Here is a 13613-nt window from a genome sequence, read left to right as displayed (position 1 = left end):
ATGAAAAATTCTTTTTTTTTTAAAGATTTTATTTATTTATTTGAGAGAGAGAGAGAATGAGAGATAGAAAGCATGAGAGGGAAGAGGGTCAGATGGAGAAGCAGACTCCCTGCTGAGCAGGGAGCCCGATGCGGGACTCGATCCCGGGACTCCAGGATCATGACCTGAGCCGAAGGCAGTCGCTTAACCAACTGAGCCACCCAGGCACCCAGGAATGAAAAATTCTAACATTGTACCTGGAAAGTGTGCTCCATGAGGAAGGGAGCACCGGGGCCATTTCGGAAAACAGAGGGTCCTGGGTAAGGAGAAATGCCTGAGAAATGCCTTCTGGAGCCTCCAGGAATGCCAGTGTGGAAGAAAAGGAGACCTGTGAAAACTCTGGGGGCAAAAGTAGGGCAAGAGGCAGACCCTCAGTCCACACACACGTGAGCTTTCCAACGGAGCTGCCCAAGAGTAAAGCAGGCTGCTGAGTAAAGTGGTGATCTCCCTGCCACTAGAGGTATGCAAAGAGAGGGTATTTGGAATTCCTGCACTAGAGGAGAGACAGGGAGAAGCAAAAGACACCACTTCCTGCCTTCTTAACTATACAAACACTGAAAATTTCATATAACTTAAAAGGTTCCTTTTAACTTTAGGGTTGTATAAATCAAATATTTGCTGAGATATTATTAGGACTTCAGCCCTAAGGGTCTAGGAGTATGGGACAAAATACAGGGTAGCATAATCTGGGGATAGGTACAAAATCCAAAACAGCTACCCGTTTATTCTATGCAATTGTGCATCAGACCCATTGAGCCACTGAGGTCATTATTCAGTCAAGGCCTAGGGGATATGTGTGCTATGATGCTCCAGCTTACACAAAAGACCCTTATTGTAAAATCTTGCTTTTCAGTGGGAAATGCAATGAAGCCCATTAATAGATCAGCTCTGTCCTCTCCCTACTGCCAAAGTACCTCTTGGGAGGCCCTTCTTTGAGCTCCAAAAACCCTTCAAACCACCCTCATCTTCTTCTGGATGGTAACCACCTAAATACTAAATCCACAGACAGGATATTTGTTATGGAAAGTCAAATGCAGAAGTGGCTGAAACCCCACTCAGCAAAGCAACACCATTCGCAACCTGGTTTCATTCATCCACCCACGCAGTATGAAGTCTCTCTGTGAGTCACCAGCCTGCAAGAGCACACCTGAGAGATGCCAAAGAGAATGAGAGGCTGTCCCAGCCCTCCAGTGTTCAATCAAGTGGACAAACCAAAGTTACTGACGTGGGAGCACTCACAGTTCCCAGCCCCTGAGGGAAGGATCCTCCAGGGAGAACGGACACAGCTTACACAAAGGCAAAGGCCTGGAGAGGGTAAGCCTGGTCAGGGAGAATGTTCCAGGTGCCTGAGGCACAGGCCCAAGGCAGGAGTGCTTGCTTTTGTTTTCTAGACCAGCATCTCTACGAAAACACCCTAGATGCCACTCCTCCCAAGCCACCAACCCCAATTCAGAGTGATCTTTTCTCAGAGCAAAGTTAGGATTTCATCTCTGCATCTCTCCAGGGCAACGAATCTCAACCTGTGTTCAGAACACATGTTCAAACAGTATAAAAAATGGCAGCGTTCTTAAACTAATTAAAGACCAACACAACACCAAGTCCGTCAGCATTCATTAGCATGCCATCCCTACTACGGTGTGACTGCCTGTCTCGGGGCCTTGAATAGCTCACGTCCTTATGCTTCAGCACCAGGGCACTGTCCACGGCCTGGACTCTGTCCTTTTGTACGCTCAACAGCAAAGTCCTCTTGAGGCTTTCTTTCCAGGACAGGAGCTTCCTTTGATTCACACACAAAAAAAATTGGACTCATTCAACAACACCTCCCCGCTTGTTGTGAGTGCCCAGGATTCCACCTGATACACGTTACTAGAACAATTTGTAGACTTGGTTGCAAAAATATAAATTTTACATGCTGATCAAAATTTAGCAGCACATCTGCAGAAGATTTTTTTCATACACCACTCTGCTCACAGCACATGGGCTGAGAACCACTAGTTGCTAGAATAGCTCACATTTCCTATCTTATACTAGTGCTTCTTGTAATGGGTTCCAAATCTCCATATCTGGCCCTTGGCTCTCACCCCCGACCCCGTACCAATCTGGATTTCCAATTGCCCACTGAGACCCCTCAGCTTAGTACTCGTTCCCAACTTAATTCAACCTAAGAACCAGTGCAGGCCTTTTCTTCCAAACTCACCCCTTATACTTCCGGACCATCTCATCATTAGCTCTAACAGCTGTTTATTAGCATCTCTTATGTGCCGTAACTTTCCTTTTCTTTTTTTTTTTTTCATAACTTTCACACTTAATCCTCATATCTCCTTTTTTTTAAGATTTTTTTATTTATTTGACAGGGAGAGAGAGAACACAAGCAGGGGGAAGGGCAGAGGGAGAGGGAGAAGCAGGCTCCCCGCCGAGCAGGGAGCCTGGCTCAGGGCTCAATCCCAGGACCCTGGGATCATGACCTGAGCGGAAGGCAGACGTTCAACCATCTGAGCCACCCAGGCGCCCTAATCCTCATATCTCCTTAAGGAAGTTTATCATGGGGCTTCTCTCCATTGACTTAGGTCTGATCATGTGACTTGCTGTGACCACATGACTGTGAGCCGTAATTGAGCACAAGTTCTTAAAGGCATGTCAGGTTGCTACCAGTCTCTTGTGCCTCCCTCCTTGGCTCCTCCAGCCTGAGTCTCAAAGTGAGGAGATACAAGAAACAGACCCATTGTTCACCAGCATCCAGGGGCAAAGCTACAGCCAGTCCAAGGCCCTCATAAAGCAACAACAAGAATTAAGTGTTATGTTGTTGAAAGCCAGATATGGTGGTTGTTTGCTACAGAACAAAGCTGACTAATACACCTTCCCACAATAAGAATAATAGCAACTAACCTATAGAGGATACACCATGTGCAGGCACTTGTCTAGCATTTGACACATAGTAAGTCATCTTGTTCTCAGGAAAAAATCCTATGGAGTATTATTATCCCTATTTCACAAATGAGAAAACTGGTGCATAGACAGAATAAGACACTTGCCCGAATTACACAGTGAAGTCGGTGGAACAGTTAGACTCCAAACCCAAATTGTCTGGTTTCAGAATCTACACTCTTCCGTGCCGCCTTTATCATACCAGCTTCCCAGTTCACGAACTTCCAGTGGCTTCCTGTTACCCACAGAATAAAAGTCAAAGGGTCCTAAGCTTGGAACTCTGTAAAGAAAAGGAGTCCCCGGGCGCCTGGGTGGCTCAGTCAGTCAAGCGTCCAACTCTCAGTTTCGGCTCAGGTCATGATCTCAGGGTCATGGGACCGAGCCCTGCTTCGGGCTCCACGCTCAGTCCAGTGTGCCTCTCCCTTTATCCCTACTCCTCCTCCTGCTCTCTCTCTCAAATAAATACATAAAATCTTAAAGAAAGAAAGAAAAAAGAAAAGAAAAGGAATCTGAAGCCCAGGGAAAGGAAGTGACTTGCCTGAAATCAAATATCCCACCTGCATTTGAGCCAGATTTAGAACCTATATGCTATTTCCATCACACTGGGTACATTCTACGTGACCTCCAAAGTGTTATGGAATCCCCCCATACCCACACCCCTTCACGCTTATTTCTCCTTCTTCACGCTGCCCACCCCCCCATCCATCTGCGTCCAACACCTCACTCTCTTCTGACCATATTCATTCTCCAGCCCAAGTCTTCTACAGGCTGGTCCACCTGCTTTGCATGCTCAACCCTTGTCTCCACCAATCAAATCCCTCACCATCTAGCTCGTGCTGCCCCCCTCCACGTCCCAGGAAGCCACCTCCTATAGCTTCCCCCAACACTGAGTCCTCCCCTCCCCAAGCCCCTCTAACACCTGCCCTCTGTCATCCTTAACTGCTTGTGTGTGCACGTTGTCACTTAGGTGGTAAGCTTGTTAGGGTCATGGATCATGAAATATGTTATTTTTAGCTGCCCATCACACCGGCACAGTCCCAAGAACAGAACAGACACGTGGTGAACACTTGCCCACTCACCTGCCATTCTGAGTTTTCGTTTCCTCCAAGAGAGAGCCTGAGTCTGGAGAAGGGAATGATCATCTGTCAGCCACCGACATGTGCCAGGCACATTCACATATGTCCTATCAAGTGCGTTCCATGGATTCAGTCATGGCCAAGTTCATCATGAGAAACAGACATGCAGGGCTAGGTTGGCACAGCTAGGTTACAGAAGAAGTCCTAACAATGTCACTGTTACCCTCTCTGAAACGCTTTTCAAGAATGTAATTTAAACAAAGTAATTTTTCGGGCGCCTGGGTGGCTCAGTCGTTAAGCGTCTGCCTTCGGCTCAGGTCATGATCCCAGGGTCCTGGGATCGAGTCCCACATCAGGCTCCCTGCTCAGCAGGAAGCCTGCTTCTCCCTCTCCCACTCCCCCTGCTTGTGTTCCTGCTCTCGCTGTCTCTCTCTGTCCAATAAATAAAAATAAATAAAATCTTTAAAAAAAATAAAAAATAAAAAAATAAAAATAAAATAAACAAAGTAATTTTTCCCCTAAGAATATGGCTCACTTTCCCCCTCTGCTCATGAACTTGACGTTAAATGAGGGTGTCTGCTTCTCTGTGCTGGACGACAGAAGCTCCGAATCAGGTATCAGATAGATGTCCAGCTGCACACCTCCAGTGGCCTAAAACACCGGCAGTTCTGTTCCCAGCTCTTCCTCGATCCTCAGCCCTGGTATTTCAAGATATCACTATATGCATGACAAATCCCTGCGGGCATCTCAAATCCTTTGTGTTAAAATAAAGGGGGGGTAAATAAACTGAGTATCTGAACTGAATGGCATCCTCAGGAAGTATAACAGGCCTCACGTGTTTTGCATACTTGCACATTAGAGTAACTAGAGTCTGACGTGAGTTTCACTTACTGATCTCTTTCTTCCCTGCCCATCTCCGCCGTTTGATGGGACTCATGCACGCACACAGACACACACAGATTTCAATCAGATAGTGATTTTCATAGCAGACAGATCAGCCCTTCTAGCCCCTCTGCTTGCATCTGGCTCTTTCTTCCTCCACAGGCCACGGCAAGAATTTTTACATGCCACCAAGTCTCTGTGAACCTGCGCTCACTGTTTGGGATGCAGGGATGATATCGCTGGGCTGCCTTCCTCGTAGGACTGCTCTGAAAACCCAGTAAGAGATCACGGAGGTCATGCTGAATGCTCTAACAGCCTGCAAACCCACAAATGATCAGTCCTCGGGAAGTCCACCTTTTAATAATAATAATTCTTCACCATTGTGGTGGACACTCTGGTCTCCCCCCATGACCGAGCCCCCTTCGCTGGCTCTGCTGGAAGCCTAGAGCTTCTGCAAGGCCAGGAAGCCATGTGCCTTTGTTTGCTCAGAGCCACGCCCAGGATGTTCTGACACTTAACCACAGCAGTGGGCTCCAGAAACAGCTTCACCTAAGTTAATCCCCGGCTGTGCCATTAATTTTTTAAAAAGCCACACATGAAAGAGAGCTTTGTAAATATTTTAAACAATCCTTAGGGGCTGAAGCTAAGTGTTTCTGCATTTTCCCTCCCCTCTGTCGGGTACTCTAGGATTTCAGGAAAAGGCTGAGGTGGGAAATAGAAGGAAAGATGCCCGATCACAATCAACATGAACATTTCTTAATTCAGCCATGCCCCGCCTGGGATGTGCCTCCTCCTCCTCTGCTCAAGCACCCTCCCCCCTATCTCCGGCTGCTCCGGCTAAAGTGGGACCTTATCCTGATGGTTCAGATGACAACGCTGAGGCTCACAGGGGGCACAGAGTGACCCAACATGGAGCAGGCGGGATCTTGGGGGTGAGCTGAGAGTTGTATCTTGGTCCTTTTCAACCTTCCGGTCCCTCCACGGGCCATGCACACCATGGCTACCAAAAACATCCAGGATTTGCTCTCCCTGTACAGAGCGGCTACACTTGAAAGCAGAGGTTCACAGAGTGCTGACTTTCCTTCATTTTCTCCCGCATGCCACACTCATTTGCCTCTGGGCCTTCCTCCACTCACCTAGGAACTCCCTCTCCTCCCTGCCCTCCTCCCAGGACTAGGGTGGGTGTCCCTGCTATGGTTTCCACCAGCCTCCTGTGTGTCCCTTTAGGACACCCACCACTCTTGGATGCAATTTCAGAAATGTTGGTCTTTGCCAAACTCCGGGAAGGCACGGGCAAACCCATCTCAAGCCTACTGTCCCTAGCACCCAGCACAGTGTTCATTATTAACTTACCTGCTGTGCAAACTAAGGGTGCCACATTTGGAAAATCATGCCTCTAATGGCATTCTGGTTCCTGTCACAATGTGTACATTATCAGCAAAAGATCCTCCGGAAGCTGAGGGTCCTACAAAGGGACTCCATCCAAGTCCACCCTCTCTGGTTTGCTGTTTGTTTAAACCACAAGTCTTTCTGGGTGAAGTAGGCTTATGTGGACCAAATGAGACACAAATAAATGCTCACTGAGAGCCACCTTCCCAGGAACTAAGTATACTTTTCAGCGTCTCCTCCCCAAGCGCCCAAGCTATCGAAGCTGCTAGAACCACGCCATTTGGTTCTCTTTGACACACAGGTTGACTACTGGCGCTTCGCACCAAGATGAAAGCAGCATCAGCCAGCAGTTCTACTGCCCTTATTACGTGCCTAACACATACTAAATGCTTTGCCAGAGTCCTCTTGGATGCACACTGATCCTGGGAAGCGGCCAGTGTGGGCCCATGTGGGATATCAAAGTGCAGAGGCTGAGAGGTGGCAGAGTGAGGCTGAGCTCCCAGATCTGTCTGGTACAAAAGCCCGGGCAGCCATCCCCACTCCCTGAGGGTCACAGAGGGGGGCAGGGCAGCTGTTCAAGCCTGGGGTACTGTTCTTACGCACCTGCGCACCTGCCTCAAAGACCATCTGGCAAAACTGCCTTCCTGGAAACTAGGGTCATGAGAGGGGGACAGACCTGCCATGGGCCACAGCCACAGTGGGACCCAAGGCTCCAGACTCAGCAGTCACTGCATCACCCCCACTCCCATCACTTGCCCTGGTTCCCCTGAGGGTTCAGGGTTAGAGAGTCCCAAGGCAGGGACTTAATCAAACAACACCCCCCCCTTTTCCTCCCCGCACTGCTTTGCCTGGGGCAACCACACCCCTACCACACCGCTTCTGTTGATTATAGGACTGGCCAGTCACACCTTCCTATCTCAGAAGGAAGGAACTATGGATGGGTGAGAGATGGTCTCTACCCTCAGGGGTCACACCTCTAGGCAGGAAGTCACCAAAGGTCTGCTGGAGAGACTTGAAGCTGGGCCCAGGAGGAGTTTTCCAAGGGAAGACTCAGCCCACAGTTGGAGAGGAGGTGCAGGGGTGGGGGGATGAGGGGGCTCTGTCCCAACTTGCCTCTCACTTGTGCCCCAGCCAGTGCTCCAGCCTCTGGGAGGTTTAGGATTTATTGAGAAGACTGAAAATAGTATCTGCCCTAAACTGGGCAGGCTAATGGGAAATAGCTCCCTCCTCCCCAAGGCTGCCCTCCTCCTGTAGGTGCCCTGGGGCTCCCGGAGCCAGGATTCTGGATAAATGAGTATGCTGGGTTTCCTGTCCTCAAACCTCAGGTATCATGCTGGAGGAGTCTATCACACCCAGAACATCACCTCCCAGCACCTGGCTACTCCAGCACCAGCCACCAAAGGCCCACAGGCTTCCTCAGCGCCTGTGAGCCACATCCTTCAGGACTGATTTGGTTGGACTCCGGTACCAGGGAGGGAATGGGTTGGAGGCCAGGTCTCCCCAGAGCTGCGCCCTCAGCCCTCAGCTCCCCACCCAAGACAAAGCTGGGATCCTTTGTTTCCGGCCACACCCAGGGACGGCGGACGGCTCAGCCCCCACCACCCTTCTAACCCCAGCGTTAACCCTTCCCGGGCCACAGCTGCCAGTGCCGCCCCATTAGGTTTATTTTTAGCTGCTGTGAGGAATGGGAGGGGCGCTCCATCATGGCGCTGCCTCTAGGTCCAGGCTTCCACTCCATCAGTAGGGGCGGGGAGTGGGAGGCGGAGGACGGTATTTCTCCTTCCTCGGGCTGGGAAGGAACTCGGCGGCGAGGTCCAAGAGCCCGACGGTGCGGAGGCCAGGCGCAGGACTCTCGGCACTCCCCGCCCCATCCCCGCTCCAGGGCTGGAGGGAGGGGTTCGGCCCCCCGCGCCCCTCCCTCTTTTGTTCAGCTCCGCATCCTCCCTGTCCACGCCATCCTCCGGCACTTCCCGTGGGGTGGGGATGGGGGGCGGCAAGCCCGCGGGGAGAGGGACCCGAGGCTCCAGCCCCGCCTAGCCATGCGGGGCTCCCCACCACCACCACCACCATTGTCCCCAGAGGCTGGGGGGAGGGGGCTGCAGTGCTGAGATCAGCCCCGCCCCACCCGCCGCCACGCAGGAAGCCTCGGGGGCCGCCCCTGCCGTCCCCCCGCGGATCCCGACCCTGGCGGCGACCACCCCCACCCCACAAAGAACGGCGGGGCGGGGGCGGGGGTCCGGCTTACCGTGATGTGCGGAATGCTCTTCTTGCCCTGGTACGACATGGCCCCGCTGGCGCCCTCGGCCCGGCCGGCGGACCTGTGGGGGCTGTCTTTCGCTCGGCCCGGCTCTCAACCGGTCCCGCTCCCCGCGGGCGCGGTGACAAAGGCCCGGAGGGCAGAAGAGAGGGACGGAAGCTCGGCGCCCGCGGCTGCCCACGCGCCCGCTGCCCCGGCTGCTCGGCCCACCCGCCGCCGCCGCCGCTCCGGCTGCCAGCACCGCCCGGCTCGGTGAGGAGGGCGGGAGGAGGAGGGAGAGGCGAGGGCGGGAGGAGGGGGCTACAGACAGACAGCTCCTCCCGGTGGCGCGGAGCCGAGCCCGATTCGCCCCTCTCGGCTCGAACCAGGAAGCTCTTCCCTTCCGATCCCCCCGCCACTCCACCCCCCGCCCCCCGAACCGCCCAGCCCTGCCGACCCCCGCCCCGCGCACACGCCCTCGGCTGCGCCCCGGCCTCGCTCTCGCGATTGGGAGGGTCTGGTTTTCAGGGTGCTTTTAAATGCCAGAGACGGCCTTGGGCTGCGCTGGCAAAGCCCCGCGGCAGCGCCACAGGTGTGCGGCTCCGCATCTGCGGGCCTCCCCGGAACAGCTGCGCCGGGGAGGGAGCGTGGGGCCGGCGGCGAGGACCCGCCAGAGCTGCTGGAGCGTTCGGCGGTCCTCCGGACCCGGCCCAACGACTGCCCTGGCCCTCTCCTGCCTCTCTTGCTGCATGCAGCCTCCGTTCGTCTGTTTGTCCATCCGCTCTGCACACTTCCTGAATAGGTCAAGCGCTTTTCCATCTCCAGGGACTCCAAGCCTCTATTCAAGCTGTACCCTCTTCCTTAATATCTAACCCCAGACAAAAGGTTACCCATCTCCCAGACTCAGCGTCAAGGTGCTCTCCATAAAGCCTTTCCTGCCACCCTCCCAACTCCCATCATTGAATCAGCCTCCTCGAGGGCTCAGCAGGAGCCTTACTGCCAGGCCAAGGGAGTGCAGCAGGGATGAGAGAGACAAGGCCCTAACCTAATTAATGGCTGACCTGCTCTACCCCTGCAGCAGCTTCTCATCACAGAGCAGCCTGGCCCTGGAGCCACCAGGTCACCCTCACAGTCTTGCCTACCAGTGATTGTTTGGAGGGCCAGACCACTGGTGCTAAGGTCCCCATAGGCCCCAGGAGAGGCTGGGGGGATAAGGGGAGCATAGAATGTCCTGCCTCCCAATGTATAGTGTACCATAGCCCCAGCACCCCTGACCCAGATGTTGCTCTGGGGAGAGGTGGGCAGGAGGCTAGGGCATAGCTTGATAAACCTCTTGACAGGAAAGGAGAAAAGAAGGAAGAGGGGAAAGGGGAGTCCTAGCAAGCCCCCACAACCCCAGACAGGTGCCCCAAATCTCCAGACAGAATAAAATGTTAACCTTCTCTGCCATCCACTTTCTGCCTGGAAAATACAAACTAGCAGTATCTTTTAAAAGACCCATCTTTACTTTCAAGTTGCCACCCAGAGGGAGGATGTGCTAGGGGTGGTAAAGACTCCACTACACAAGCTGAGGCCTGAAGCTCTCCCCTTCACAGCTACCTAGAGGCCAGTCACCCACACCAGGACAGGAGGCCAGAGATGCCTTGGCCTTGAAACAGATGTGGGGTTGTAGATTCACAAAAGGGAAGCAACTTAGTGTTCCAGGAACACTAGACCATCATTTTCCCATTTTACAGGTGGAAAGTTGGGGCTTACAGAAATAAAATGGTATCTCAGGTGCAAAGTATATTAGCTACAGCATAACAGTTTCTGGAAGCCAGGTTCCTGCACTCCTTATCTAGAGCTCATTCTCCACTCATTCTTCCAGTCTGCCCTCTGGACTCTGAGCTGGGTCTTAAATCCTTGTTGATGACCAGAATTTGCAGGTGACTGTTCCCATGTTGCCTACATTCCCTTCCTCAGCGTTGTGAAGTCCTAGGTTTCCACGCACCAGGACGTCCCCAGGGGTCAGTCTGGACAGGGAAGCTCCAGAGCTGCGGACGAGACCACGTGTGTATCGGGGGGAGGGGCACCGGGTTCGCGATTGGCCAAACAGATCGCTGCGCCCAAGCCGACTTCCCGGGTACAAAGCGCCGCAGTCGCTGGGCCTCGGGCCTCAGCAAACGCTGCGCCTGCGCCGCAGAAACTCCTCCTCCCTCCCCAGGAGAGAGCTTTCTCGGCGGGGGGAGGACCTCGGGCCCCCGTACCCTCTGCAAAGCTCGAGCCGCGAAGCCCGCCCCGGAACCCGAGTCCCGTGGGCGCTTGGTCCGCAGAAAGTAAAACGCTTCCCCTCGGGAGACCGTGAGCCGCTGGGCTCCGCAGTCCCAAACCTCGAGGACTTCTGGAGCCCTAGGCGCGCCGGAGGGCGCCGCCTTTTGTCCAGTCCCCGAGAAGCCATGGAGAAACGGGAAGAGAGGGCCAGAGGGGGAGAGAGAGGAGTGGAAGAGGTGAAACGACCACCATCCCCAAATGCCTAGAAGCGGCTGCGGAGCCGGCCCAGGCAGAGCCTGGGGGCGATGCTGGCGCTGGTGATACTGACCACGGACGCACTTCCAGACAGCTTCCGGACGTGCACAAAGCGCTCTCGCCTCCCTGATACTCCACCACGCCTTGTGGGTGGCTGGGAGAAAAACGCCATCCCCATTTCACAGGTGGGGAAGCTGAGGTTCAAGAGGACGAAGTGCTTTGGTTGGAAACCAGGGTTTCCCGGTACAGACCCTGACTTCAGGATCCGCAACTCTGAAGCCTCCTGCTCGGGCTCAGAAGTCTGGATCCTAAGCAAGGTCGGCCACCAGGGAAGGAGGTGGTCAGGGGGGAATAAGAAGGGGTAGAGGAAAGGAGATGACTCTCTAGATATCTCCTTCCCTTGCCCCCACCCCATCATTGTAGACCTCCCCCCTGCAGGGCGCCGAATTCAGGACCATGGAGAGTTCTCGAGCAAAGGGACAGAAAGCGGAGAGGCGAGAATGGGCGCCGCAGGAGACCCGGTACGGCGTCCTTGCAGCCGCAGGCTGGCCCAGCCCCCACTCCTCCAGGAAGCCCTCCCAGATTTCTGTCTGAATCGAGCTCGGCTTCCTCCCGCTCACTTTATGCCTCTCACAGTATTTAAGGGGAGAAGGGTTAATAAAAAATGATAGTAAAATTCAACAACGAACAATTTATTGAATGCCCACTGCTTGCCAGCATTAACTGATTTAATTCTCACAATGAATCTGTCGCCCACCCTGGCCTGGGGTGGGGCCAGCGTGCTGAGCTGGGACCCCCGCGCCTACCGCGGGTCTGGGACCTGAGCAGTGCTCAGACTTCGAGTTCTGGGCTAAGCTGACAGCTCGCTGGCCCTCGGGTGTTCCAACTTCCGTTGTCCTGGCATCTGGTCCCGACCCTCACACATACATCCCAAAGCTGTGCTGTCTACCCATCCATCTTCCTCCAATTCCCTGGCGACCGCTAGCTTAAGGGAGAAGAGCCATAGGGCCCAGGGCCTGGCATTCCCTCTCCCTAATAATGCTCCTTCACTTTAGGGAGGGTAAAAACCTCCAAGTCTAGGAAGCTAGAGACCGGGGTTCAAATCTTCAACTTGCTCTGTGAAGAGAGCACAGTGGCGTCTTGCTGTGGGACTCAGGAGCATCCCCTGAAGATGTCAGTGCTTGGGGATAGCAGTTTCTAGTGCTAGCTGCCCGATTCATCTAAATCGTTAACCAAATCTTTCCCCCAAGCATAGAGGGACCACACACGAAAGGTTCCTTTCAGCATTAACCTGTGTGACCACAGGCGTTTCACTGAACCTTTTCCAGAGTCTGGAACACAGTAGGTGCTCCATAATCACTAGTGAGTGAGTGAATAAATGAATGGACGAATGCGGAAAGGAACTCCCCTTCTTTTCCCATAAGGCAGGGAATGGGGATCCTTGGATTAACTTCACCCCAGAGGTCCCCTCGCGTTTTAAAGGTCCATGTGGCGGCTGTAGCCAACTTACTTTCCTTCTCAGAGCCTTGCTCTCCCTTCCTGCAGAAGAGGAGCGGGGGACTGGATTTCGAAGGACCCTTTGGAGTCTCACGGGCTGGGCTGGCCAACCCCGACCAAATTGTACGACCTCTCCGACCCTCCAGGGTGATGGAGTGGGGGAGGGGGCCTTCCGTGGCCCTCTCAAGCCCGGTAGCAGCGGCCCCGGCACTCCGCTCAGGGGGCTCCACGCCCAGCTGCCCCGAGGGCCCCGCCCCCCGTCCGGTCCGCGCGCGTCCCGAGGGTACCTGGCCATTGTCCCGGCCGAGTGGCAGGTCACGGGGCGCAGGGCAACGGATGCGCAGCGCGGGTGGTCGCTCCTCGCGCTCGCCCGGCGAGCTGACCGCCGAGCCCGAGAGCTCACTCACGTCGCTGGCCGTGTCCTCGCTACCGCCGGGCCCCGGCAGGCCGACGGCGTCGGGCCGGCCAGCACTGCGAGGCGTGCGCGCCGAGCCGCGGCGGCCCACGCTGTACGCGTCGAAGTCGATGGTCTTGTTCTCGTAGGCACCCTCCACCGCGGCGAACATGCCGCCGTACTTCTGGCGCGGCGTCTGCGCCGCGCTACCCGGCCGCGCCAGGTACACGGGCAGGTCGTCCTCCGTGTTCCACGCGCGCCGCCGGTCCGCCATGCCGGTCCAAGGCCGGCCGTCCACCCGCGCTCCCGCCCGCCCGCGGCCCTGGCCACCGCCGTGCGCCGCGCTCCGCGCTCGCTGCGGGCCCGCGGCGGCCCAGGAGCTACTGCGGCCCGGGGAGGGGCGGGGCGCGCGGCGGGGCGGGGCCGGGGCGGGGCCGGGGCGGGGCCTCCGGGCGGCTGTAGGCGAGCGCAGCGGCCGGCTACAAAGGACCGGGGGGGCGGGGACCGCGGCGGGGGCGGGGAGGGACGGTGACGTGCCCGAGCCGCAGCGCGGAGGGCGGGCAGGCGAACCGCAGTGCCCTCGCCACACCCCCACTCCCCGCCCCCAGGCCGAGCGCAGGGCGGGAGGAGAGCGAGGGGCGGAAGCCTCGAGTATGCACACACACACACA

At 55.3% G+C, this 13613-nt stretch overlaps 1 protein-coding gene across 3 annotated transcripts in view; it reads right to left on the bottom strand.

The window, feature by feature from the left end:
* The window catches only part of CRMP1 (collapsin response mediator protein 1), a 72198-nt gene extending 58913 nt beyond the window's left edge, over positions 1–13285 (bottom strand). Inside the window, exon 1 of one of the 3 annotated variants that reach the window (XM_027600380.2) lies at positions 12837–13285. In XM_027600380.2, coding sequence (XP_027456181.1) covers positions 12837–13217 — 381 coding nt within the window. In that variant the 5' untranslated portion in view covers positions 13218–13285. Of the gene's footprint in view, positions 1–8556; positions 8777–12836 lie in introns of those variants that run through there. The other 2 variants (XM_027600381.2, XM_027600382.2) reach the window with 2 other exon arrangements.
* Positions 13286–13613: the final 328 nt, after the last annotated feature.

Source organism: Zalophus californianus, chromosome 2 (genome assembly GCF_009762305.2).
Source record: "Zalophus californianus isolate mZalCal1 chromosome 2, mZalCal1.pri.v2, whole genome shotgun sequence".
NCBI lineage: Eukaryota > Metazoa > Chordata > Mammalia > Carnivora > Otariidae > Zalophus > Zalophus californianus.
Note: the sequence above shows the minus strand (reverse complement) of the source record. Positions and strands in the feature narration are given on the sequence as shown.